At 50.5% G+C, this 26,070-nt stretch overlaps 7 protein-coding genes and 2 non-coding genes across 10 annotated transcripts in view; 4 read left to right on the forward strand and 5 right to left on the reverse strand.

Moving 5' to 3' along the window:
• Positions 1-2,533: 2,533 nt before the first annotated feature.
• LOC123350537 (histone H4) lies at positions 2,534-3,191 on the reverse strand. The gene has a single exon (XM_044989166.1). It carries the CDS (start codon positions 3,171-3,173, stop codon positions 2,862-2,864), a length of 312 nt encoding a protein of 103 aa, XP_044845101.1. The 5' UTR covers positions 3,174-3,191; the 3' UTR covers positions 2,534-2,861.
• A 2,080-nt stretch (positions 3,192-5,271) lies between these two features.
• LOC123350534 (histone H2B 8-like) lies at positions 5,272-13,384 on the reverse strand. Its single transcript, XM_044989163.1, has 2 exons — positions 13,336-13,384; positions 5,272-5,733 (listed from the first exon to the last, which is right to left on the reverse strand). The coding sequence occupies exons 1-2, from the start codon at positions 13,350-13,352 to the stop codon at positions 5,370-5,372; spliced, it is 381 nt and encodes a 126-aa protein (XP_044845098.1). The 5' UTR covers positions 13,353-13,384; the 3' UTR covers positions 5,272-5,369.
• Positions 5,326-13,388, reverse strand: LOC123350526 (histone H2B 8-like). Of its 2 annotated transcripts, none has more exons than XM_044989154.1 (2): positions 12,976-13,388; positions 5,326-5,373 (listed from the first exon to the last, which is right to left on the reverse strand). In XM_044989154.1, the coding sequence occupies exons 1-2, from the start codon at positions 13,350-13,352 to the stop codon at positions 5,370-5,372; spliced, it is 381 nt and encodes a 126-aa protein (XP_044845089.1). In that variant the 5' UTR covers positions 13,353-13,388; the 3' UTR covers positions 5,326-5,369. The 2 variants fall into 2 exon arrangements, with proteins under 2 accessions (XP_044845089.1, XP_044845088.1); XM_044989153.1 differs by lacking the exon at positions 5,326-5,373 and adding an exon at positions 12,395-12,828.
• On the forward strand, positions 6,100-14,217 carry LOC123350530 (histone H2A.J-like). The gene is made up of 2 exons (XM_044989158.1): positions 6,100-6,520; positions 14,162-14,217. The coding sequence occupies exon 1, from the start codon at positions 6,127-6,129 to the stop codon at positions 6,514-6,516; it is 390 nt and encodes a 129-aa protein (XP_044845093.1). The 5' UTR covers positions 6,100-6,126; the 3' UTR covers positions 6,517-6,520; positions 14,162-14,217.
• LOC123350533 (histone H2A type 2-C-like) lies at positions 13,739-14,157 on the forward strand. Its single transcript, XM_044989162.1, has one exon. The coding sequence runs from the start codon at positions 13,768-13,770 to the stop codon at positions 14,155-14,157; it is 390 nt and encodes a 129-aa protein (XP_044845097.1). The 5' UTR covers positions 13,739-13,767.
• Positions 14,218-15,973: 1,756 nt separating the features above from the next.
• LOC123350539 (histone H3.1t-like) lies at positions 15,974-22,059 on the forward strand. The gene is made up of 2 exons (XM_044989169.1): positions 15,974-16,334; positions 21,670-22,059. The coding sequence occupies exons 1-2, from the start codon at positions 16,006-16,008 to the stop codon at positions 22,010-22,012; spliced, it is 672 nt and encodes a 223-aa protein (XP_044845104.1). The 5' UTR covers positions 15,974-16,005; the 3' UTR covers positions 22,013-22,059.
• TRNAE-CUC lies at positions 17,494-17,565 on the forward strand. The gene has a single exon. It is a non-coding gene; the product is annotated as a tRNA-Glu (tRNA).
• Positions 17,927-18,000, reverse strand: TRNAT-AGU. The gene has a single exon. It is a non-coding gene; the product is annotated as a tRNA-Thr (tRNA).
• Positions 22,060-23,829: 1,770 nt separating the features above from the next.
• The window catches only part of LOC123350540 (histone H3-like), a 5,760-nt gene continuing 3,519 nt past the window's right edge, over positions 23,830-26,070 (reverse strand). Inside the window, exon 3 of the mRNA XM_044989170.1 lies at positions 23,830-24,203. Within this exon, the coding sequence (XP_044845105.1) occupies positions 23,882-24,203 (322 nt within the window). The 3' untranslated portion in view covers positions 23,830-23,881. The remainder of the gene's footprint in view (positions 24,204-26,070) is intronic.

Genomic DNA, 26,070 nt, shown 5'->3' on the forward strand with positions numbered 1-26,070 from the left:
CTGTTTCTCCGCTCATTCTTTCGCTCACTCCTGCGCGGCCCGTTTACTCATCCCGCCTCTCTTGCCTTGCCGTGCTCGCTTTCTCTCTCTCTCTGTCTCTCCCCTGGCCGCACACTCGCTGCCAGAACCTGGAGGCGGGGCAGGGAAGCCTCCCCCCTCCACACACTTTTACAAGTGGGCGGGTCGTTCTCCCTGGCTTTTTCCATAAAAGAAACAGAAGCGCAGAATTCATGTTCCCCGCAGATTTTCTTTCCCCCGCCCCGTAGAATAATCAATTCTGCCGGGGAGGCGCTGCAATGACACCTTTCGCCCACCAGGGGCTGCTGTGGTGCCAGAAGTGAGAGAGGGGCCCCTTTGGATTTGGATTATTCTACGGGGCAGGAGAAAGAAAATCTGCGGAGGACGCGAATTCTGCGCGTATGTCTCTTTTTTCTCCTCACCAGGCCCTCTGTCTTTCGCTTGCTTGCGCCTCTTTGCACGCTGGCTTGCTCGCTTTGGCTCACCCCTTTTGCCCAGCGGGCAGGGCCCATTTTTAGGAGCCGCTCCAAGCCGACGGCGAGAGAGAGCTCTTAATGAATCCGGCCCCAACGGTAGCTGTAGTCTAGACATAGCCTCACTGTGTCCCCCCTGGCTGGTCAGGGGCGTTCGGGGTAACGGCTGCTATTTGGCGCAGTATTGGGGATGAAGGGGGCTGGTCCAGGGGTGTCGTATTAGTATTTAGGGACTGGGGCTACTTATTTAATCTCCTCCCCTGTTCCCTGATTTTCTACAATCAGCACCTTGTTCTAGGAGCGTCTCTGCATCACATCCTCGCTATCCCCGATACATCACCCTGCTGCATGACTGTTCTCTTGTCAGTCTCTATTGTGTGTGTGTGGGGGGGGGGAGGCATTTTGCAAGCCTGTTCCCTTTCGCGGTACTCGCATCAGGAGCCCTGGGCTGTCAGCTGCTGCCAGATGTTTAGCACCGTGTTCATGAGAGAGGGGGGTGGTGGGGTTTAAATGTGTGTGTGGGGGCAGCCAGTGCCCCAGTGCAGCCAGCAGGTTGTGTAGGGGTCTGGTACTAGCAGAGGATTCGCCCGATCATGCTGCAGGGGCTTCATACGAAGACAGGGCCAGGCTGGGCCCTAGAGGCAGGGGGACGATGCTGGAGCAAAGCGGAGTCTGTGAACTGGTCCCACAGTTCCTCACGCCCGTATTGCAGCTAATCAGATGCCCCCGGTTCCCTTCTGGCTGCTTCACCTGCTGCCAATGACAAAAACGATGCTTTTCGGGCAATGCTTTGTCGTCCCGTCCCCCCCTCAACCAACCAGCTGCCTGTAGGCGCTTGTGGAAAATGACCCTTTGCTGGGGCCTTGAGTGTTTGATGGAAATCAGCAGCCTGCCCTCTGGCAAGGCGCAATGGTGCGCGGTGGGTGCTCTGTTGAAATGCTCCTCGAGGGCCTGTGAAATGATTTGCCCCCAAGGAGGGAACCTGTTTCTGGCTCCCAATTTCTCCCCTTGCCGCACTTGGTTTTTCACCCCTCCTGCCCCCCCCCCCCAATAAATTTTCTGTTTCACTGGGAAGTCGCGGGTCGTTTTTAATCAGGGCAGGGCCGGGCCAGGCCAACCTCAAGTCCTACTGGGGATTTGAGTCGTGAACACGCTGACAACCCTGTGGGGCAACGGGCACTTTGGATGCTGTCATGTATCAGCCATTGGCACCCCCCTCCCAGCCTGTTCCCCCCTCCAACCCAGGACTCACCTCTGCAGGACTCGGGAGTTCTGGGCTCCTGGCCCCCTGCCTCTGGGTTCTACTGAGAATGTGGGTGGCCAGTTTCAGGGACACAAGCTACACGGGGACATGAGAACGGTGCTTGTTCTGTGCAAACCTCACCCTGGGGAGGCAGCTCTGGGAACAGCCAAAGTGCCTGGGTGCTGGGGCAAAAACCTCACCAGCCACCCATCAGCTGCCCTGAGAAGAAGTTTTATAGCAGCTTGAATGTAACCAGAGGCAGAGTCTGAATTTCCTGGGCCGGGCAGGAATTGACCCTCAGGCCGGAGCTCGCACCAAGCCAGGGACAGCGGCTCTGCAGGATCAGTGGGTGGCCCCAGTCCCGGCAAACACAAACCCACTGCACAGATGTGGCAACAGGTTAGTGTATCCCAGGGAGCACAACGTGGCTCTCTGGGTAGTGGACGCTGGTCCAATCCCCCTTTGCTGTAGCACCAAATGAGCCACTGGAGAGGGGGGAGGACAGGGCAGCTCCAGCCCTTTAGCACCTGCTGAGTGGAGACAATTGTCCCCCCATTGCAATGGTGCCAGGGGATGTTAGTGCTTAATTTGCACTCAGGCACCGGTAACAGTTCAGAGCCCCAGCACCCCTGGCCTTGCCCCATGGGTTATAGAAGTAAAAAAAAAAAAAGTAACACCTGCCACTGTAAATTAAGCACAGAATGGTCATGGGGATCCTCTCATCACCTTGACAGTTAATGCACATGCATGGGACGAATGTTTCACAGGAACAGAGTGAATTAGTGCAGAGATTAAACAGCAGGCTCAGAAAAGCATCCAGGGAGAAACTACTAGCAAAGGAGCCATGAAGCATCAATTGTGCATTGGGGTTGGGGCACTTAAAAACCTATTAACCCAGGAGACCCTCCTTAGAAGCCGGGTGCAATACCGCAGCCCGCCCGCCTGCCCTTTAACTGACAACAGAAACCCCCCAGCCGCGACGGAGCCTCACATCGGGACAACAGCTCCAGAACAGTTCGACCCTTTATCTTCCCAGTCCGAGCGAACCCAGCTCTCTCCGTGCACCAGTGGGTGGCCCTTAAAAGGACCTTGGTGAAATAAGAGTGTGTAGGGGGTTAGAAGCCGCCTCAGCCCCCAAAGCCGTACAGGGTGCGCCCCTGGCGTTTCAGCGCGTACACCACATCCATGGCCGTCACGGTCTTCCGCTTGGCGTGCTCGGTGTAGGTCACCGCATCGCGGATCACGTTCTCCAGGAAAACCTTCAGCACCCCACGGGTCTCTTCGTAGATCAGCCCCGAGATACGCTTCACCCCACCGCGACGAGCCAAGCGGCGGATCGCAGGCTTCGTAATACCCTGGATGTTATCGCGTAAAACCTTGCGGTGCCTCTTAGCGCCTCCCTTACCCAGCCCCTTCCCGCCTTTGCCGCGACCAGACATCTCGTAAACAATCAGTTCACAACACCACTACTGTGTGAAAAGACTAAACCCCTGCGGGGCTTTATATAGCACACAGTCCGACCTGAGTGAGAACTGGCGCCACCGCCTGCGTCTCCCCCTCCCCTCCCCCTGACGGAAGGACGCTTCGGCTCTCACCAATGAGAGACGGCGGCTTTCGCCTCTCAGCCAATCAGACTATTACGCGGGTAATTTGAAATTCAAACAATGGAGTTTGGCGCTCGAGTGTGGCACAGCGGGAAACTGCAAACAGGGCTGGGAGATAAACCCCCTTCAGGCCCCCCCAGAAAGCTGTAATGGGGACGCAGGGGTTTATTTATCACTGACCAGCCGGTGATCCACCCTTTCTGCACCCCCCGCACTGCGGTGGCTGTGGAGACCCCCCCCCGCTTTTGAATATTCACCCATTGCACACTTGGAAATAAGCATCAATCCAATTTCCTTCCCCAGAGAGGCTCCTGCAGGTCAGCTCCCCGGGGCCCCCCTGGCGTAGTCTGCTAAGCACAAACCGCTCCCCGATTCCTGTGCCCCCCGTTTTCTCTGTGTGCTTCCTGAGGAGGGGGCGATCGATGTCCTGCTTTCAAACGCGTTGTTATTGGTGCATTAGAAAACGGGCATTTTCCTGGTGCTTTGTCCCTGGTCTTGGGGCGACTCCAGACTCGGGGGTGTTGCGGGAAGCTGAATTTCCACCTCTGAGAGGCCACACTGTGTTGCCAGATCGCAGGAGCATTTTGTCGTGAGTCTGGTGAGAATTATTGTGTTCCTTAAAGCCCCCCCCCCCGCCCCGCAGTCAGGGGGATAATGGGATGATTTCAGCCTTCATTCTTAAAGGGAAAAAAAATAAGTTTCTAGCTTTTGTGCATGTGGAGGAACATAAGAACGGCCAGACTGTGTCGGAGCAAAGGTCCATCTAGCCCAGTGTCCTGTCTTCCCACGGTGGCCAATGCCAGGTGCCCCAGAGGGAATGAACAGAACAGGGACTCATCAAGTGATCCATCCCCTGTCGCCCATTCCCAGCTTCTGGCAAACAGAGGCTGGTGACACCATCCCTGCCCAGCCTGGCTAATAGCCACTGACTATCCTAGCAAGCCTCAAAATATGACACACACCCCCACTGCCCCCGCAAGGCTCAAAAAGCAGAAGGCAAATAAACATTCTATTATTTTGACATAATCTCATGATTTTTAAAGCCCACCCCGTGATCTGTCTCCTGCTTTTTGAACAGTTGGGGTTGGCCAGACTGAGATCACAAAGATTTGCCTTCTCACTGAGATTCCTCTCTGTTGGGGTGAGCCCAGAGCTGGTGGTTTCCTTGGGGTGCATATGGTTGAAGTTTCCCTCCCCCCGCGGACCGGAGCTGAATGAGGCTTCACCAGTTGTTCCAACATCTGGCTGTCACATGGTCGCAAACGGGAAATCTCCCTCCCCGGTCCGGTTTTGGCGCCGTTTTTATAACAAAGGCAAAGAAGCTGCTCCCCTTCCAGTCTCCCCAAACCCCCAAATCCGGTATAGAAAGGCAGATTTAATGGAGATTGTTAACAATCATCTGGGAAACAAACCACCTGAGGAGATCGGGGAATGAACAGCAGCTCTCTCCCCTTCTGAGGAAGCCGAGAAAAGTTGGTTTAGGGTATAATTAATTGAGCCTGTCCCTATAAAATGTTATTAAAACAAAAAAAAAAAAACCTTCGGTTCATTTTGTCTATAAAAGACCATCCATAGAACACACTGGGTTTCAGGCATGAAAGGAATAAAGATGCCAGCTCTTCCAAGCTATATGAAATGGAAAGGACACGCAGGGAGACATTTCACGTTGATTCACCTAAACGTGTGTCGCCCAGAAGTGAGGGGTTTTGCATTTCCTGTAGCATTTACCCATCTAACTACTATGTATTCTTAGTAGCCAAGACAATACTTAGTATATTCACAGCATTACGAAGCCGTCCTTAAACGGGTTTTAATGATCACACGACGCACTTCACTCGGTGTTAAACTCAAGGAACATAAAGAACAGGACTAGGGCTACTCTAGATATTCAAAGCACGTTTTAAAACGGTGCCTTTAGTTACTTTCTGCCAGTGAAACAGCGACTCAAGCTCTCATTGAAAAAGTGGGTGGCTCTTAAAAGAGCCTTTGGGTTTTCGGTGTAACAACGTCCCGGAAAGGCACAGCCCGTGTTTACTTGGAGCTGGTGTACTTGGTAACCGCCTTGGTGCCCTCCGACACGGCGTGTTTGGCCAGCTCCCCGGGCAGCAGCAGGCGCACGGCGGTCTGGATCTCCCGGGAGGTGATGGTGGAGCGTTTGTTGTAATGCGCCAGGCGAGACGCCTCCCCGGCGATGCGCTCGAAGATGTCGTTGACGAAGGAGTTCATGATGCCCATGGCCTTGGAAGAGATGCCGGTGTCGGGGTGAACCTGCTTCAGCACCTTGTAGACATAAATGGAGTAACTCTCCTTCCTGGTCTTGCGGCGCTTCTTATCCCCCTTCTTCTGGGTCTTGGTCACCGCTTTCTTGGAGCCCTTCTTGGGCGCGGGAGCGGACTTGGCTGGCTCAGGCATACTGAAAACTACAAACAGCCTACAAACCACAATACCGTAACCCACGGCGGTGGCCCTCTATTTATACCGCACCTATGTAAATGAGGCAGCCTACCTTTTCCTTTCCTATTGGCTGATAGCAAGTTACACGTCACCCCCGCGGCCAACCCAGCAACACAGAACGCGGACTCTAATTCTTGCACTTCCTATTGGATAGTCACAGCATCTTTCCTTCCCATTGGTCAGATACAGAAGTAGCTTTCCCATTGGGTGATACAGGGAGAGCCAATCAGAAGTCGCGTGGCTAATCTGCCCGAGCCTATAAAAGGCTGGGCCCGTCTGCTTTCAAGCATCCGTTTTTAGAATTGTCTAAGTAGGTCTTTTGCAGAGTGTCGTCATGTCTGGCCGCGGAAAACAGGGAGGCAAAGTGCGGGCTAAGGCCAAGTCTCGCTCTTCTCGTGCTGGGCTGCAGTTTCCCGTGGGCCGCGTGCACCGGCTGCTGCGCAAGGGGAACTATGCGGAGCGAGTGGGAGCCGGCGCTCCTGTTTACATGGCTGCGGTGCTGGAGTACCTCACTGCTGAGATCTTGGAGCTGGCTGGCAACGCCGCCCGGGACAACAAGAAAACCCGCATCATCCCCCGGCACCTGCAGCTGGCCATCCGCAACGACGAGGAGCTGAACAAGCTGCTGGGCAAAGTCACCATCGCGCAGGGTGGCGTCCTGCCCAACATCCAGGCGGTGCTGCTGCCCAAGAAAACCGAGAGCCACAAAGCCAAGGGCAAGTGAGCAGGCGGCCAGGATTCGAATTCACAGAACCCAAAGGCTCTTTTAAGAGCCACCCACAAGTTCAAAAAGAGCTGATCTCTGAAAACGACGTAAGGGGAAGATGGGGGGAAAAAGAGCAGAAGTAGTACAAGTAGTTATCTGGAGATGAATGCAACAGGTTGTGGGTAATTTACTCTGTTTCTGGATTCTTACCAGACAGCTGATGTTTGGTGCCAAACTGGGTTATATTTTTCTATTAAAAGAGCAATCTCATTTCTAAGGGGTTTGGAGTGAAATGTATGAACACCCCATACAGCTGCTAAAATGGAGAATGGTCTATATTTAATTTTGCAGTAAAATTGCTTCCCCCTCTTAGCTGACTTTAGGCATTTCTCAAGAAAGTGGTTTAGATGAAATAATTACTCTGTTCTGTATTTTGGGGTGAGTTTAGCAAGTGAGTGCAGATGCAAGAATCAATACTTCCTCCTGCCCCCATTCTGTCATTTCTGCTTCTGTATAAATGCATTCTCAGTCTCTCCTGGCTCGGAGCAGGATGGAGATGAGTAACAGCTCTACAGAGAGAGGGAGGTTACTGATTTTTTTTTCACTCTGCCCACGTTTTCTTGCTTTCACAAAGTAAGTGGTTGTTTACAATTTTCTTCACAAGCTGAGCGCATGCTATGGAATATATGTGCAATAAATGGTGTGTCATTACAATGAGCCACACAGATTAAAATCCAAACTTGGAAATTGATAATGTAAGAATGGCTGTACTGGTTCAGGCCAATGGTCCATCTAGCCCAGTATCTTGTCTTTCCATTGTAGCTGGTGCCTAGTATTTCAGAATGAATCAATGGAACAGGTGACTGATCCATCTCTTGTCCACTCCCAGTCTTGATCAGTCAGAGGCTAGGGACACTCAGGGTTCCATCCCAGACCATCTTGGCTAATAGCCATTGGTGACCTGTGGTCCATGAATTTATCTAATTATTTGTTGAGCCATGTTATAGTTTTGGCCTTCACAACATCCCCTGGCAAGGAGTTCCACAGGTTGTGTGGAGTGAAGTATTTCCTTTATATCAGGGGTTCTCAAATGGGGGGTTGGGACCCCTTAGGGGGGTCACAAGGTTCTTAGAGGGGGGCTGTGAACTGTCAGCCTCCACCCCAAACCCCGCTTTGCCTCCAGCATTTATAATGGTGTTTAAATACATAAAAAGTGTGTTTAATTTATAAGGGGGGCGGAGGGGTTGCACCGAGGCTTTGTGTGAAAGGGGTCACCAGCACACAAGTTTGAGAACTGCTGCTTTATATGATTGTTTATATGGAGGAAAACACAGGGGAGGGGAAGAGCCTCTTCCTTCTGGGCCACACTGAAATGTTTTAGAGAAATGTGGCACCCTCATTAAGTGCTCCCTGTGCTGGGGGGGGGTGCCCCCTTTTTCCACTGTTCCCTCTTCCCCCATAGGGCCTTCCAATCTCCTTTCTGTGGTATGAGTTCTGTGTCCCCTCCTTTCTCCAGCAGGGGCTCTGAGTGAGCCCGTTACCTCCTTCCTTCCCATGGGAGGGTGGCTGCATGCCGCATTTCCTCTTTCCCCAATATGAGGGTCCTCCATTCTCTCCTCCTGTGTCAGGGGCTGTACATTCTCCAGATGCCAACACATTCCCTTCCCGCCTCCCCTCCCCCAGTCTTGTGTGGGAGAAAAGTCATCCGGCATAGCCATGTCAATGTGTTAATTGGTCGGTGTTATGGACTCACAGGTCATGCCCACACTTGGCCCCATGCGGTCCCTGGGGGGAACCCCCTTCAGTGTGACAGCCCTTCTCGGGGCAAATCCCTCCGCCTCCTGGAGCCGCACCTCTCAGAGCCTTAGCACCCCTGTCTCTCGCCGTGGGCCCCCTCAGGGAGTCCACTCCCAGAGGGAATAATGCCCCCTTGTTCTCTAGCCCGGAGCGACGCTCAGCCAGTGTAAAAGACGAGGGTTTATGGAGGAGAAGCAGGGATAAGATGGGGTGTTTGTATGGTTATACTGGAAGGGGGTTAATGGGCACCATCCACCAGTTATTTAATCTACAGACAAAGGCAGAAATGCTTGAGGCAAGGCATGGCCTGTGCTAAAGACCTGGCAGGAGCTTAATGTTTCCCTTTTTTGGCTTTGACTTCTTCCCACCCTCAAAATCATTCTGGTTGCTGATGCCTGGACTATCTCCATTTCCTGAACATTTGGAATTGACTGGATGCAAGATTCCAACGTTATTGTGTTACAGACAACTGCCATCAAGTTGCGTGTAAGGCCTTCGCCAGCTCAGCCCATAATCCTGTTTGATTTACTGTGGAATGAGCCTCTGCCCCTTCCATGCAGGGGGAACCCACACCTCCTGCCTTTAGCATAAGAGACCCCCCTGGGTAAATTCATGGAGGTTAAGTCCATCAATGGCTAGTAGCTAAGCTGGAATGGTGTCTCCAGCCTTTATTTGTCAGAGGGTGGAGATGGACGGCAGGAGAGAGATCACTTGATCATTGCCTGTTAGGTTCACTCCCTCTGGGGCACCTGGCACTGGCCACTGTCGGTAGACAGATACTGGGCTGGATGGACCTTTGGTCTGACCCAGTATGGCCATTCTGATGAATGTGATCAGACCATTATCAGGAGCAACTGATCCTGGTGCTATGTAGCCAATTGAGGGGAGGCAGGCAGGGGAAGACCCCACAGTGGTCTTGTCATAGACAGTAAGTCAGAAGTTGCACTTATTCCCATCTCAGACAGATTAACCCTAAACAACAGGGTCCAGTCCGGCCCAGGAAGTGCTGTGGGCACCGGAGTCACAACCCTTGCAGGGCATGGGGTGATACCAGGACTCTGGACTGCTTGGTGAATAGGGAGAAACAAACAATGTGCATTTTAATACAGACACGTGTAAAGGACACGCCTAGGAAGACGGAATGTAGGCCATACTTACAGAGTGGGGGACTTTATCCTGGGATGTCAGGATGCTAAAGGTGATGGGGGGGGAGTTATGGTGGATAATTAGCTGAACATCTGATCCCAGTGCATCACTGTGACCAACAGTGCTAATATGATCTATGGATGTTTAAACAGAGGAAAGGCGAGTCGGGGTAGAGAGGTTCTTTTACCTATTTGGCACTGGTGTGAACACTGCTCGAATAAATGGCCACAAATCAGACGTCAAGAATGATAACATTCAAAAACCAGTCGGAGAAAACTTCAACCTCAAAGTGGCAATTCTCCAACAAAAAAACTTCAAAACCAGACTCCAACGAGAGACTGCTGAATTGGAATTAATTTGCAAACTGGACACCATTAAATTAGGCTTGAATAAAGACTGGGAGTGGATGGGTCATTACACAAAGTAAAACTATTTCCCCAGGCTTATTTTTCCCCTACTGTTACTCACACCTTCTTGTCAACTGTTGGAAATGGGCCATCCTGCTTAGCAACTACAAAAGGTTTTTTTTCCCCTCCTGCTGATAATAGTGTGTATGGCAACACCCATTTTTTCATGTTCTCTGTGTACATATAGCTTCCTACTGTATTTTCCACTGCATGTATTTGATGAAGTGGGTTTTATCCCACGAAAGCTTATGCTCAGATAAATTTGTTAGTCTCTAAGGTGCCACAAGTCCTCCTGTTCTTTTTGGTCCAGTTCTGGTGCCCACAATTAAAGAAGGATGTTGATAAATTGGAGAGGATTCAGAGAAGAGCCTTAAGTATGATTAAAAGACCAGAAAACACGCGTTGGAGGAGAGGTGCTGGAACTCAGTGTGTGGGGGGTGTTTTCTCCCCGATCCTCAGCTTAAAGTGGTTTCCATTCTACATGGTTAGTTTGCTTCAATGGCTCTCAGCACCCCCACTATTCAAATTGTGCCAGCGCCCCCAAGGGAGCTTCTTGAGTCTCTCAATCTATTTAGTTTAACAAACAGAAGATTAAGGGGTGACTTTTATCCCCTATGCGCTATAAGTACAGACGCCCTTCCACTTATGCAATTGTTCCATTCCGGAAAGCCTTGTGTAACTCAAATTATGCACGAGTCGGAAACGTATACCCATATGTTACGCAAAACTTTCCACCACTCAAAAATCCTATTTCCGGTTTATGGAACTTTTTCCGTAAGTGCGAATTTGGTAAGTTGGGTCTTGCGTAACCCGGGGAGCGTCTGTACCTACTTGGGGATCAAATATTTGATAATGGGCTTGTTACTCTAGCAAAGGTCTAACAAGATCCAGTATCTGAAACTTATGCTAGACAAATGTAGACTGGAAATAAGGCGTATATTTAGAACAGTGAAGGTAATTAATCATTGGGGCCAATTTACCAAGGGTTATAGTGGAGTCTCTAGCACTGGCAATTATAAAATCAAGATGGGATGATTTTCTACTAAATGCATGTGCTCTAACAGGATTTTGGGAAAGGCCGATGGCTTCTGTTAGGCTAGAATTCAGACCACAATGGTCTCTTCTGGCCCGTGAATCTCAGAAACTAGTCTCTTACTGTAACTCTGCCTAAGAGACTGTCATTTATTTTATATTTGCACAGCAAGTAGCACTGTGGAGGCCACCCTAGCAAGACCCTTAAGTGCTACAATAACAGGGTTAAGTAGTAATGAATCAGCTGGGTACAGCCAGTCAGGATGCTCTGTACAATACAATACTTGAGCCACAGAGTTAAGCATTTAAAAGACTGGTGTTAATCATTGCTGATAGAGATGACAGGGTACAATCTCCTGGAAAATAGGAACATATTCAAATATTCAAAAGTGTCCATTAAATCAGTTTATGCTGTGGAAAACAAAAGAGCTCTACCTTAGACTTTAGATTTGGGGGTATGAGAAACCTAAGGATGCAATAAAGCAGATGCAGACCATAGGTGGACAGCAGGTCAAATCCAGACTGTCAGATGCTTTTGAACAGACTGAAATCTTATTTACTTATTACTGTTATTTTTGTATTATTGTCTCTGGAGTCTGGACCTTGACAAAAAATAATCGATTCCCTGTGCAGTAAGGGAAATTACTTTGAACAGAGTCAGAGAGGGGACTTGCTTCCTTGAAAGGTTCTGCATTTACTGCTGTAACTAAGACATCAGAAGCTGCCTTACAGAGCCGGGGAGAGCACACAGGTCAGGTATGAGAAAAAGCGTTTTGTTTTGCACTGTATTTGGGGAGGTGCAGACCGCAGTGAGTGTGGGGTTTGTCCGACCAAATTGAGAACTGAGCGAGGAGACGGCCGGAAATAGTTCCGCGCCCTATAATGTGACGCGCCTTCGCTCCCACCAATGAAGCACCGCAGAGCGAATTCTGGCCAATCATTAGCCAGAGCTTAACTTCAAATTCAAAAAGTAGCCTTTTGGCGCCAGCCCCGCTCCGCTATTCATTGATCTGATGAATCATAAAACGAGTCCCAGTTAGAAGTTAACAATGGAACGTAGCGTAAAACACCGATTAAAGCTTTCAGCTCAGGCGCTTTCAAGAACGAATGAAGAATTGTTTCCACCTGTAGCTAAAATTAAAAAATATTTTCATTAATCCTCATTCACCCCTCCAGCCTGCACATTCACAACCTCAAACGTCTCCAGGCCTTCTCTGCTCTTTTATCCCTTTGAAACATTTTAGTGTAATTTCTTATAGGTCTTTGAGTTGCAATCCCCGCTATTCCCCCCCCCAGAGACCAGTAATCTGTCCCTCCGTGTAGCAATTTTAAAGATATATATTTTTATTTGAAAAATCAGGAACATTAAGTTTATTTAAATCACTGAATTTATATGTTGGGAAGAAATTGATACCACCCAGAATGTTGCTGAATGTCTTTAATGCCTTAAAATTGATAGAATAGAGGAAAGAATATTTCTATTTTTTCAAAATATTCGAATACAAAGAAACAAGGTAATATATTTGTTAAGACTCAAATATTTTATTACTGGACTCACCTTGTCTCTGGAGAAAAGGTCCAGACTTCAGAAAAAAAAATACAACAATCAAGAAATAAGTTTTTGTTGCTGAGAGATAAGCTTCTAGTTCTCAAAGGTCTGGAAAGTGTACTTGGGGGTGTCACAGCTAAATATAAAAAAATATTGTTTAAACTGATTAATGCTGTTTCAGGCATGTGGGGTAAAAATATATTTAAAATTGCTGAATAGCATGATCCTTCAAAGCTCTGATATTTATCCAATTCACTCAATTACCAGGTCCACTGAAGTGAAGAGGAAATTCACTTACTCACTGTGCCCGTCAATTCCATCTCTTATCCCCCGATATCAACTAGAGTTGTGATTCGCCAAGATGTTCTAAAATTAGTGGAATTTAACACTGGGGATAAACTGCAAGAGAAGTTAGACTCACTCAGTACATCTGAAAGTCAGAGGTTTTAACCACTGTCAGTTAAAGTGACCGGAGCTCTCTTACAGATGAAGTAGGTGGCTCTTAAAAGAGCCGTTGTGTTGTTTTTTTTAAGAAAGGCCAGTTACTTGGAGCTGGTGTACTTGGTAACCGCCTTGGTGCCCTCCGACACGGCGTGTTTGGCCAGCTCCCCGGGCAGCAGCAGGCGCACGGCGGTCTGGATCTCCCGGGAGGTGATGGTGGAGCGCTTGTTGTAATGCGCCAGGCGAGACGCCTCCCCGGCGATGCGCTCGAAGATGTCGTTGACGAAGGAGTTCATGATGCCCATGGCCTTAGAAGAGATGCCGGTGTCGGGGTGAACCTGCTTCAGCACCTTGTAGACATAAATGGAGTAACTCTCCTTCCTGGTCTTGCGGCGCTTCTTATCCCCCTTTTTCTGGGTCTTAGTCACCGCTTTCTTGGAGCCTTTCTTGGGCGCGGGAGCGGACTTGGCTGGATCAGGCATAATGACTTCAAAGCAGCTCACTTGATAAAACACCGATACGACAAGCTGACTGATAAGCTGCCAGACTAGGAGAGCCTTTATTTATAGCGCCCCTATGCAAATGACGGTAGCCTAATTCCTACCTTCCCATTGGATAGTAAATACTCAGTTACCTTTCTCCTTTACAAACTCGTATGCAAATAAGGTGCCACTCCAAGTTTCGCAATCCTATTGGAGACCACAACTGAATCGTCTCCCGATTGGTCAGAGTGAGAAGTCGGCTTCCCATTGGTTCTCTCGGGAGCTTTTTGCTTGGCCAATCACCAGTGTCTGGCCTGATCGCTAACGAAGGCATAAAAAGCAAAGAACACGGTTCGCTCCGTTACAGTTTTATTTTGTTCAAGCAGTGTTTGTTTTGTCTCTAAAGAGCTTTATAATGTCTGGTCGCGGAAAGCAGGGAGGTAAAGCTCGGGCTAAAGCCAAGTCTCGCTCCTCTCGTGCGGGGCTGCAGTTCCCTGTAGGCCGTGTGCACCGGCTGCTGCGCAAGGGGCACTATGCGGAGCGAGTGGGAGCCGGCGCTCCCGTTTACATGGCTGCGGTGCTGGAGTACCTCACTGCTGAAATCTTAGAGCTGGCTGGCAACGCTGCTCGGGATAACAAGAAAACCCGCATCATCCCCCGGCACCTGCAGCTGGCCATCCGCAACGACGAGGAGCTGAACAAGCTGCTGGGCAAAGTCACCATCGCGCAGGGTGGCGTCCTGCCCAACATCCAGGCGGTGCTGCTGCCCAAGAAAACCGAGAGCCACAAAGCCAAGGGCAAGTGAGCAGGCTCCTGCTGCCTTCTGGGCGAGGGAGACCCCCGCCACCCAGCGTCTTAACCCCAAAGGCTCTTTTCAGAGCCACTCACGATGTCAGGCAAAGAGTTGTTAATCCCTGTTCTGTCGGTTTGGGTTTTTTGGGGGAGGGGGATGTTGCTAAGGAAAAACGAACGATCAGTTCAATAAAAAAAAGCTGGTGCTCTCCCGGGAGAAAACAGGTGGCAAGAATATACAGGAGCCCAAATGTTCTCTAGGAAAACACGCCCCATGGATAGAAAACCTGATCCCTTCCCGGAGAACTGGAAACGATGCTCCTGGTACTGTGAACAACTGACAAGCTCTTTGGCCAGGTGTATGGGGCGGCGGGAGACACGTAGTGATTTTAACAAAGCGGGGAAAACTCAAGTTCTGGAATCGGTTTCCGCGCTTTCCCTTGCTGTAGGGGCTGTTGTGTCGTATCAGGGCGAAGAGCAATAAGAAAACGGATACACTGGGTCAGACCAAAGGTCCCTCCAGCCCCGTGTCCTGTCTTGTGCCAGTGGCCAGTGCTGCAGAGGGAATGGAAGCGGGCGGAATGGGATGCGAACAGAGCAAGTAAACGGGACCGGAGACCTGCTCAGAGCTGCTGGTTTCTCAGAGCAAGAGGGAGGGGAATAATCGAGAGAACTTTGCGCGGGGGCGGCTGGTTTTAATTCAAACGGTGCAAACGGCTGCGCGCCAGCCACCAGCGAAGGAGGCCCAGGGAACGCACACGCCCCTCCGCAGCGCGCCCTTACGCGACGGAGGGCTGTGGCTCCGGCCAATCCCCGCGCAGCCCGTCAAATTCAAAAAGCTCAACTGCCGCTGCGACGAGTTAATGAAAATCCGCAGGAGGCGCAGAATGCGCAGAACAGAGGCACTTGAGCAACCCCCCCACTTCCCCTCTATGTCCCCCCAGGCGCTGAGCCCACAACCCCCCACTTCCCCTCTGTGGCCCCCAGGCGCTGAGCACACACACACCCAGACTGCCCCTCTATGTCCCCCCAGGCGCTGAGCCCACAACCCCCCACTTCCCCTCTATGTCCCCCCAGGCGCTGAGCCCACAACCCCCCACTTCCCCTCTATGTCCCCCCAGGCGCTGAGCCCACAACCCCCCACTTCCTCTCTATGTCCCCCAGGCGCTGAGCCCACAACCCCCCACTTCCCCTCTATGGCCCCCCAGGCGCTGAGCCCACAACCCCCCACTTCCCCTCTATGTCCCCCCGGGCGCTGAGCCCACAACCCCCCACTTCCCCTCTATGGCCCCCCGGGCGCTGAGCCCACAACCCCCCAGTTCCCCTTTATGTCCCCCAGACGCTGAGCCCACAACCCCCCACTTCCCCTCTATGTCCCCCAGGCGCTGAGCCCACAACCCCCCAATTCCCCCAGGCACTGAGCACCCCGCCCCAGACTGCCCCTCTGTGGCCCCCCAGGAACTTGAACAAGTCCCCCACATCCCCTCTATCCCCCTGGGCACTGAGCGAAGCCCCTCCCAGTGTCCCCCCAAGTACTCCTCTATGCCCCCCAAGTGCCACTCTACGCCCCCCATGTATCCCCTCTATCCTCCCTAGGCACTGAGCACCCACCCTTCCCCCTTCCCAGTATCTCCTCTCTCCCCAGGCGTTTAGCTCCCTGCTCTAGGGAAGGAAACAGAGGGGTTTGGTCACCTCTTTCCAATCCCTGCTCAGCCCGGGAAATTTAAACCCCTCAACGGTCGCCCGGCTGTTCATAGCCAATCAGGAGACAGGGTTAGGCTATAAATTGCGCACAGCGAGAGCTAAGGGTTATTGCTCTGTGGCTGGGCTGGAGACAGGTTGGTAGCGCACAGCAGCGAGGATGGCCCGTACCAAGCAGACGGCTCGTAAATCCACCGGCGGGAAAGCGCCCCGTAAGCAGCTCGCCACTAAGGCTGCCCGGAAAAGCGCCCCCGCCACGGGCGGGGTGAAGAAGCCCCATCGCTACCGCCCCGGTACCGTGGCCCTGCGGGAAATCCGCCGCTACCAGAAATCCACCGAGCTGCTGATCCGCAAGCTGCCCTTCCAGCGCCTGGTGCGGGAGATCGCCCAGGACTTCAAGACGGATCTGCGCTTCCAGAGCTCGGCCGTCATGGCCCTGCAGGAGGCGAGCGAGGCTTACCTGGTGGGGCTCTTCGAGGACACCAACCTGTGCGCCATCCACGCCAAGCGAGTGACCATCATGCCCAAGGACATCCAGCTGGCGCGCCGCATCCGCGGGGAGAGGGCCTAGAGCCGTCCCCCTCGGAGCCGCCGGCTCCCGACAACCACCCCAAAGGCTCTTCTAAGAGCCACCACGTGCCCACGCGAAAGAGTTGAAGTTCATCCGTTCTCCGTCTTAATCCGGGATAAATTTCCTTCGTGGATTTTCTAAACATAGAACCAGATTAGTGCAAAACTTGTACCCGGCTTCCTATATTGTCGCAGTTAGGTCATTCCGCAAGTGCGAGTTCGTTTATCACCATGTGAAGGGAAAAGTTTGAATGTAACTGGACTGGCCTTACAAGGCACCACCCCCAGTCCTTAAACCCCTTCCCGGTGGCGGAAGGAGTTCAGTGCAAACACGACCATTTTCATTTTAAAACGCCCTGTTTTAAAAACGTAGGCTTCCCCAATGCTCAAACCAGCATGTTTGGTCCTGGTATTCAGGGAACAAGAAAACATAAAGGCGGGTAATGGGACGGTACAGTAATAACTGGGTGGCTGGAGTAAGGAAGCGGCCACGGCGAGTTTCTCTAGGGGGAGGAAAGGAATGAATCGAATATTTTATCACCATCTTGTTTCTGAATTGTTTTCAAGCCTCTTTCGCAACCGGCGAGTGAGGCTTCAGAGTCGGTTTGAGCACAAGGTTCTGGCTCCGGATTTGCAGCTTTTATTTTTCTTTGGAGGAAAGTTTATTATTATTTTTTTTTTTAAATAAAAGTAGCCAGTTTATTCAACGCCGCCTCCTTCACGAGAGGGTGGCTCGATATGCAAGTGACTGGGAAGGGGGGGAAAACAGGGATCAACTGATTTACAGCAGCTCAGAAAATAAGCCCCTCTCCGGTCCGCTGCCCGGCACTGGTGCCCCCGAGTCCAGTCAACCCCCCTGAGAAGTGGGGGGGGGGGAGAGGTCCCCTCTGCTGTCAGGGTCTATCCGGGCATTTATGATGACTTGATCCGGGCATTTACTCTAGTCCCTCGATGGCGCGGTCTGAATTCGTGCTCGCTCAGCGGAGGGAAGCGGGATGCGCTGCGCCTGTTCACACGGAGCAGGGAACGACCCCTCCTTCCCTTGTACACTGTGTTGTAGAAGCTTTTTCTCATCTCCTCCCTGGTGGTCTAGTGGTTAGGATTCGGCGCTCTCACCGCCGCGGCCCGGGTTCGATTCCCGGTCAGGGAAGGATTCATTTTTATTTTATTTGTTACCCTGTGGCATTTTGTGCAGAACACCCTGTAGGATCATCGCATCAGCCCACAACCCCCTTCCAAAGGAAAGAAAATGATCTTCCTACGAGGCAGATTCCTGCGGCCACACGCGCATGTCCCGGGTTGCAGCCCAGCAGGTAGAACCGGAGCTGGGTTTGTTTGCTGGCCGCAGAAGCTGCAAGTTTTGGCCCCGGCAGGAGCAAAGCAGCAAAACCCGGAGCCGCGAGCCGGCTTCTCTCGCAATAAAGCCGCGCCGGTGCCTGGCTTGTTTGCAAGCGCCGGGCCCCATAAAAGGGGAAGGGACCCGGGACCGGTTCAAGGTTTGTCTGCTGAAAAGGCACCGCTGGGATTCGAACCCAGGATCTCCTGTTTACTAGACAGGCGCTTTAACCAACTAAGCCACGGCGCCGGCTTGCGAAAGTGGTTGCAGTTTTCCCTTTCATGCCAAGCAGCTCCAGTGCCGCCTTTTGCTCATTTCTGCAACTAGATGGGTGAGCTGCGGGAAGGGAATCCGCAGGGTGCAGCTTTTTATACTGTGCCCGAGATCTCAGCCCCGTCCCTCAGTTAGAAACACTTGTAAATCCTCCCCTGGTGACTATGGGAATAAAATCCCTCCTAGGTGTTCACCTGGTCGGGGAATAATTCAACTGGCAGAGTTTCTGGGACACAAGGCCTGACCTGTTTAGTTCTAATAACTTTATTCTATGTTGAAGTTGTTGCCGGCACAGAGGGCCGAAGACAGCAACAGTGGGGGTTCGTTGCCCGGTGTGCGCCGCACTAATTAACACACCAGGGTGGAGAAGCAAACCAGGTTTATTTGAGCCCAAAAAGGTGCCAGGGAGAAAAAACATTCTCAAATCCTGCACACAGATACAAGCGTTTTTTCTCTCTTTATACATAACTTCAGCTAAGCATTCCCATCACCCCCACACTCAAGTGCCAGCCAGTGCATCATTGGCAGGAGGATCCATCTTGTCGCGTTCCTGGGCTTAAATCAAGTGTTTAGACCAACCAAGGGCCAGAACGTAAGCTGTCAGTGTAGCCTTCCAGCAGTATGTCTTGTGGTATTCACCTTCACAGGATCAGTGCAGTCTAATGTGATCAGACAGCAAGTGTGAAAAATCGGGACAGGGGGTGGGGGGTAATAGGACCCTATATGAGAAAAAGACCCAAAAATCGGGACTGTCCCTATAAAATCGGGACATCTGGTCACCCTAGTGCAGTCATGGGTAACCCCCACCATGGTGGCTTGGGACTGCTACAGAGGTATTACTCATCCCCCAGAGCTGCCTTTTAGCTCCCATTCTCCCATCTTCTCCACCACACATTGTTAGCACCTGTTGGTAAATATTAATCCTTTCTGTTCTTTCTTTTTGCATATTTCATCCGTGTATATAGGAACTATTCTTTAGAATCTCTGTCTTCAACAAAGAGTATGTCTGAATTTGAAGGATCAGAACAATGGTCCTTGACCAACAAGTATTCAGGCATTTTAGCTATGATGCTGTATCTGAAACAATCTTGGGCACCTTCAGGTCTATCCATCTCCAGCTATTCTTGGAAACCCTCTTAACATGCGCGTGCACTCTCTCTCTCTCTCACACACACATACACACACACACACACACACACACACACACACACACACACACACACACACACACACACACACACACACACACACACACACACACACACACACACACACACACACACACACACACACACACACACACTGATATATGCAAATATAGACTTGGGAAACTAATATGGGATGATTGTTACAGCCGGTGTTTTCTGATGCGGAATCAACAGGGAAGAAAGATTGAAAAAAATGGAGTTTAGTCTGGAGAGGAGAAGACTGAGAGGGGACATGATTATAGTTTTCAGGTACATTAAAGGTTGTTACAACTGGAGGAGGGATAAAAATTGTTCTTAACCTCTGAGGATAGGACCAGAAGCAATGGATTTAAATTGCAGAAAGGGAGGTTTAGGTTGGACATTAGGAAAAACTTCCTGACTGTCAGAGTGGTGAACCACTGGAATAAATTGCTGAAGGAGGTGGTGAAATCTCCGTCATTGGGGATTTTTAAGAGCAGGTTGGACAAACCCCTGTCAGGGATGGTCTAGACAATACTTAGTCCTGCCATGAGTGCAGGGGACTGGACGAGGTGACCTCTCGAGGTCCCTTCCAGTCCTACGATTCTGTGAATGTGGGGTAAGAATGTTACCTTGCAGAATTGTTAGTCCTCCAAGCTTCACACAGGCCTTCACACATGACTCAGGCAAACTAAGAATGCATAGAAATGACATATGTTTCTGGGAGAATATTCTTGGCAACAAGATTTCCTTTGTCTGTGTAGTAAGAGGAGGCCCTGAGATATAAACCTTGGTTTCAGAGGCCCGGTATGAGGCCTAAGGCCTGAACTAAAGTAATGGTCAAGACTTTGCTAACATAAAGCAAAGTTAAGCTGTGAGCCAGAGGCAGGCCCTGCTCACAGAAGCTGGCAAGGAAAGGGCTGATGCTGCAAAAAGAGACATACCTAAAAGGTCCTGGACACCATATATCAGAACATTCGCATACTTGTACATTCCACACGGATAACAAGGAACAAGCTCACCCATCCCAATGACAGGGCCAAAAGGGTAATATGATAGATGAAGTTGTTTTGTTCGAACCAACATGTACAAGGTGATAGGCGGCACCTTGCTATGAAGAGGACTTGCACCTCAATATGTCAGGAGTGAAGTGTAACTTGTTTGTAACTGTGGATAAGAATGCATCCCTGGGGCAGTGTCTTTGGGTTTCAATTGCAGCAAGGGAGGTTTAGGTTGGACATTAGAAAAAACATCCTAACTGTCAAGGTGGTTAAGCACTGGAATAAATTGCCTGGGGAGGTTGTGGAATCTCCATCATTGGGGATTTTTAAGAGCAGGTTGGACAAACACCTGTCAGGGATGGTCTAGATAATACTTAGTCCTGCCATGAGTGCGGGGGACTGGACTAGATGACCTCTCGAGGTCCCTTCCAGTCCTATGATTCTATGAACATTCTATTAAACAAAATCCCTCAGTGGAGTAGAAGGGTGAAGTCTCCTCTATTAGTGAACCCACCAGCTGGCTGTCTAGCACCAAGGGTGGCGTGGGATCCACATGTTGCCTGGACTGCAGGCTCAATTGGAGGCTAACTGCAAACTCCCTTCCGTGCTTTTTTCGTGGGAGAATTGCATCATCCGATTGTTCAGAGTCAGGTCAAACATTGCTCCCAGCTGCTGAAAAAATCTTGGCAGCCTTGTCTTTTCATAGGTGCTGGTACTCAGGGTGATGCTGCACCCCTCTGGCTTGAAATGGTTTCCATCATGTACAAGATTTACAGTTTGGTGCAATGGCTCTCAGCACCCCCCACTATACAAATTGTTCCAGAACCACTGGGTCCTTTTGGTCTGCTGCCCACATGGCTCATTTCATTCAGGGCTGGTTCCCAGGTTCTACAGCAGGAGTTCTCAAACTGAGGGTCGGGACCCCTCAGGGGGTCGTGAGGTTATTACATGGGGGGGTCATGATCTGTCAGTCTCCACCCCAAACCCTGCTCTGCATCCAGCATTCACAATGGTGGTAAATATATTTAAAAAGTGTTTTTAATTTATTGGGGGGGTCGCACTCAAGAGGCTTGATATGTGAAAGGGGTCACCAGTACAAACGTTTGAGAACCACTGTCCTACAGGGATCTGGGTCAGTGGGAAATATATTCTCCCTCCTGCTTTTCCCTGTCCCAAAGGCTCCCAAAGTGGAGCACTGTTTGTATAACAACTCTCTGATCACTGTGTGGGTGAAGGTATAGGGAGGAGATGCCGCGCCAACCAAACTGTTTCCATTTGAAGTTAACTGCTGATTAATGATTGGCCAGGGAGCGATGTTAAGTGTCTCATTGGTGTGCGAGAGCGCATACGTCACCTTGGGCGGGGCGAGCGAGCGGGGCGAGATCTGCCCCCTTTGTGCTTGTAGGTTCTCACTCCGGTCGGACTACAGCCTATATAAAGCCTTCTTCTGTCTTTATGGAAGTATTGTATCTTCTTAGATTGGTGTTTTGTGTTCTTATTTTTGTAGCTATGTCAGGTCGTGGAAAGGGCGGCAAAGGGCTGGGGAAAGGTGGTGCTAAGAGACACCGTAAAGTGTTGCGGGATAATATCCAGGGTATCACTAAACCGGCTATTCGCCGCTTGGCTCGCCGCGGTGGGGTGAAGCGTATCTCGGGATTGATCTATGAAGAGACCCGTGGGGTGCTGAAGGTTTTCCTGGAGAACGTGATCCGCGATGCGGTGACCTACACCGAGCACGCCAAGCGGAAGACGGTGACGGCTATGGATGTGGTGTATGCGCTGAAGCGCCAGGGGCGCACCCTGTACGGCTTTGGGGGCTGATTTAGTTCTTTAATGTGCGAAACGCGTTTATTCGACCCAAAGGCTCTTTTAAGAGCCACCCACTCTTCCACAGAAAGAGCTTGTTCCACTACTGTGTTTAGATAGAAGTGAAGTGGTCTATAGAGATGCAGTAATGGGCTCGTTTAGTTGCAATAAGGGGACTAAAAACTCTAGTTTCTAGCCTAGCAAAGATTAAGTAAATCTTAAGGGTGTAACTGGTTCTGCAAAGAGTTTTGTACTCTGGTGTACGCCTTGAAGCGCCAGGGCCGCACCCTGCACGGCTTCGGAGGCTAATCTCCCTTCCCTCTGCTCCGAAGAAATCATTCCACACACAAGTCCTTTTAAGGGCCGCTCACTCCTGCATAGAAATAATTGGTTTTGCTGTATATCGTTACACGGATATTAACATTGTGCTTAAATCTGGTATGGATATTAGAATTTAAATGCCTTTTCAACTAAGCTACCACAATGTTAGTGATACTGTTACAGTAAACGCTTCAAAAACATTCCAACGTGAAACGGCTGAGCTTGAATTAATATGCAAACTAGATCCCATTAATTTGGGCTTGAATAGGGACAGGGAGTCATTACACAGATTGAATCTATTTCCCCATGTTAAGTATCCTCACACCTTGTCAACTGTCTGAAATGGGCCATCTTGATTATCACCACAAAAGTTTTTTTGGCTGCTGCTAATTGCTCATCTTAATTAATTAGCCTCTTAGAGTTGATATGGCTATTTCCACCGTTTCATGTTGTGTGTGCATCTGATGAAGTGGGCTGTAGCCCACGAAAGCTTATGCTCAAATAAATGTTAGTCTCTAAGGTGCCACAAGTGCGCCTGTTATTGTTACAATGATATAGCTCTAGAGAGTATAAACTAGCAGTAATACTTAGAGCTGTACTTTCTTTAAGAAACTGCATTGTTCAAGAAGAAAAAAACCAGGGACCCACTTATAGGATTCCGGACAAGTTGGGAACGAGACAATTGCAACGGGCAGAACAAGCTTTTACAGCAGGTGCATAGAGCTGAGGTGAAAGGAAGTGGTGCAAGTGTCTGATCACATATGCGGGGATTGGAAGATGAAATATAGAGGAATTTAAGCAGCTTCAATTCTCCCATTCTGACTCCTACCCAAAGACGACGACTTGCAAGGGACCATTCTTTGAGGAAGGAAAATCAGGACACTTTTAGTATTTCAGTTTAGTCACCCTTAGGTTACTATGAAAATACCAGATTTCCCATCACCCAAATGCAGTTTCCCGCTGAATACAAGGAAGCTGCTTTATTACAAAATACTATCAAAATGTTTCAAAGGGACAGTGAAAAGATATTTATCCCCAAATAAAAGCTGGACGCTACCCGTGAATCCAACGATCCACAGCTAGGGTCAGCTGCGTGAGGATTTCACATCACAAGCGCTGTCTCCTAACAGTTTCTGCAGAGAAATCAAACGGTAGAGCAGTTATGCCACCCCTACAGCGTCTCACCTATTCAACGGCAGGGAAATCGCTGTTTCATTATCTCAGGAAAAGAACGATGGAACAGGAGAGCTTCAGAAATGGATTGAAATTCCTTGCTCTGAATCGTAGAGCACTATATGGATTCAGTGGTATACGTTAGCCGGTTTATGTTTGTGAATTCGAATTGATTTAAACTGTAAGGATACTGAAAAGCTAAGTGCTCAAAGACTCCAGAGAACAGGCGTTAGCAGAAACTACCCCATACAATATCAATAGAGTAAGTACTTGTGGTACTAAAACCTAGATTTCTGTGCCTAGCAAACCCAGCTCTTTCTTTGCAGAAGTGGGTGGCCCTTAAAAGGACCTTTGGGTTGTAATAGTTACAGCAGTTCCTAGGCTGGAAGATTAACCCCCGAAGCCGTACAGGGTGCGCCCCTGGCGCTTCAGCGCGTACACCACATCCATGGCCGTCACCGTCTTCCGCTTGGCGTGCTCGGTGTAGGTCACCGCATCACGGATCACGTTCTCCAGGAAAACCTTCAGCACCCCGCGGGTCTCTTCGTAGATCAGCCCTGAAATGCGCTTCACCCCGCCGCGGCGAGCCAAGCGGCGGATCGCAGGCTTCGTAATACCCTGGATGTTGTCTCGTAAGACCTTGCGGTGCCTCTTAGCACCTCCCTTACCCAGCCCCTTTCCGCCTTTGCCACGACCAGACATTTTAACACCACTCCTCACCTAATCACACAACAATGAAACTACTTCAGCGCTAACAGCCAGAACTTAACTAGGCTGCAATCCGACCAGAGGGAGAACTGCGAGGGAAGCCGGCGGGAACTCCCTCTCCCGCCCTCTTCTCAGCCTGACCTTGTGACGCTCATTCCATTCCCACCAATGAGACACAGCGCATCGCACCCTCAGCCAATCCTGAGCCAGTCTTCTACTTTGAATGCAAAAGAGTGAATTTTGGCGCTTGGGCCTGATTTTAGATCATGCGCAGAAAGGTGCTGCCAACAGTGCTTTGGGGAGGGAGGGGATGCTTTTCCTTCCAAACGGCGGGGCAGTGCTTAATTTGTGTCAGGCCTCACTAGGGCTAGGGTTGGCAGTTCATAGCCCTGGCACCTCTAGGCTTGCTGCATCAGTGATGAATGTAAAAAAAATTGCTTGAGCCTCAGCACCTCTGTCATTACAAGTTGGGGTGTGTGTGTGTGTGTGTGATTTTTCACTAGTACTGAGGGGATCCCTGAAGGCGTGTGTCACTGAGTCCCTGGGCAATGTTCGGGGACTACTCCATACAAAGCCAGCCAACACTCTGGGGGAGCGTCCTCTCTCTGAGCAGACTCACCAGGGCAAGAAGCTTCCACAGCTTTGACCTTTCTGGGTCTGACCTTGGAGCATTCAGCATCCCCGTCCACACTGTGTGCTTCCTGCAGCAAGTCCACGGGGGGGGGTCTGGGGGAGCCAGAGGGCCCTGCCCCTCTACTCTACATTCAGAGGTGGCTCTCAGCCACCAGGTAAAACAGAAGGTTTATTAGTCAACAGGGACACAGCGTAGAGCAGAGCTTGTTACCACAGAAATCAGTAACTTTCAGCAAAGTCCATCTTGTGGATTCCTGGGCCAGACGCCATATGAACACCATAAAGGGCTTGTCAAAGTCTGGGTTTCCCAGCACCGGGCCCTTGACCAGATCCTCCTTCAGCGCGTAGAGAGCCCTCTGGTACTGCCCGGTCCTGACCTGCTTGTCTGGCTTCCCCTTCGTGCATAGCTCAGTGATGGAAGCTGACATGGAGCTAAAGTGGGCCACAAACTTCCGGTAGTGCCCTGCCATCCCGATAAAGGACTGGGCCCGTTTCTTAGTCTGGGGAGCGGGCCAGTCTCTGAGCGTCCCCACCTTGGCCAGCTCTGGCTTTAGACAGCCGCACCCCTACCTTGTGGCCCAGGTATGACACCTCTGCCATCCCCACCTTGCACAGCCCAGCTTTTACAGTCAGCCCTGCATCCAGGAGGCGACTCAGTCCCCACGTCACCTGGGACACATGGTCCTCCCAGAGGTGACTAATGGCACAAAGATCAATGTACGCTAGAGTAAAATTCTCCATCCCTCGCAGTAACTGATCCACCTGGCGCTGGCAGGCCACTGGCACCTCCTGGAGGCTGAAAGGTAGGGCCAGGGATTTGTACAGCCCCAAGGGGAACAAAAGCAGGTGTCAACCTGGCATCTGGCTCCAAAGGCACCTGCCAGATGCTTGGCTGTGGGTCAGCATTTAAACAGGGAGGTATCTCACCAAGCTCATCCAGCTGTGAAACAATGCAAAGCGGGTGTGGACTAGCGGAAGCAATTTACTCAGTCCAAAATACCGAAACGTGAACACACACCTTACAGTGGTACAGTGTTTGCCAAGCCGATTTATAGCTCTTCCAAGCACAGTAGCTAAAGGAAGGTAAGACAGCAAACAATAAAAATCCAATTTTTGTGTGTGGACACGAGGCAGCGTAGACTGAAAAAAACTAAATCGATGACCAAAAAAAACATTTTTCCCATATAGGCAACCCTGTCTTTTATTATTCTCAAACAGGAAATAGTCAGCGCATGTGT

The sequence above is a fragment of the Mauremys mutica genome, chromosome 15, assembly GCF_020497125.1.
Source record: "Mauremys mutica isolate MM-2020 ecotype Southern chromosome 15, ASM2049712v1, whole genome shotgun sequence".
In the NCBI taxonomy this organism is placed as follows: Eukaryota; Metazoa; Chordata; order Testudines; family Geoemydidae; genus Mauremys; species Mauremys mutica.

Bases quoted from the DNA above. Each gene is read 5' to 3' on its own strand.
- LOC123350537 (XM_044989166.1), bottom strand. From the start codon at position 3,173: ATGTCTGGTCGCGGCAAAGGCGGGAAGGGGCTGGGTAAGGGAGGCGCT.
- LOC123350530 (XM_044989158.1), top strand. From the start codon at position 6,127: ATGTCTGGCCGCGGAAAACAGGGAGGCAAAGTGCGGGCTAAGGCCAAG.
- LOC123350526 (XM_044989153.1), bottom strand. From the start codon at position 13,352: ATGCCTGATCCAGCCAAGTCCGCTCCCGCGCCCAAGAAAGGCTCCAAG. The intron at 12,829-12,975 runs GTAACTGGCCTT...CTTCTCTTGCAG, and splicing joins ACCAAGTACACCAGCTCCAA to TTTATCCCCAGTGTTAAATT.
- LOC123350533 (XM_044989162.1), top strand. From the start codon at position 13,768: ATGTCTGGTCGCGGAAAGCAGGGAGGTAAAGCTCGGGCTAAAGCCAAG.
- LOC123350539 (XM_044989169.1), top strand. From the start codon at position 16,006: ATGGCCCGTACCAAGCAGACGGCTCGTAAATCCACCGGCGGGAAAGCG. The intron at 16,335-21,669 runs GTGCGCCATCCA...GTATCTTCTTAG, and splicing joins CTCTTCGAGGACACCAACCT to ATTGGTGTTTTGTGTTCTTA.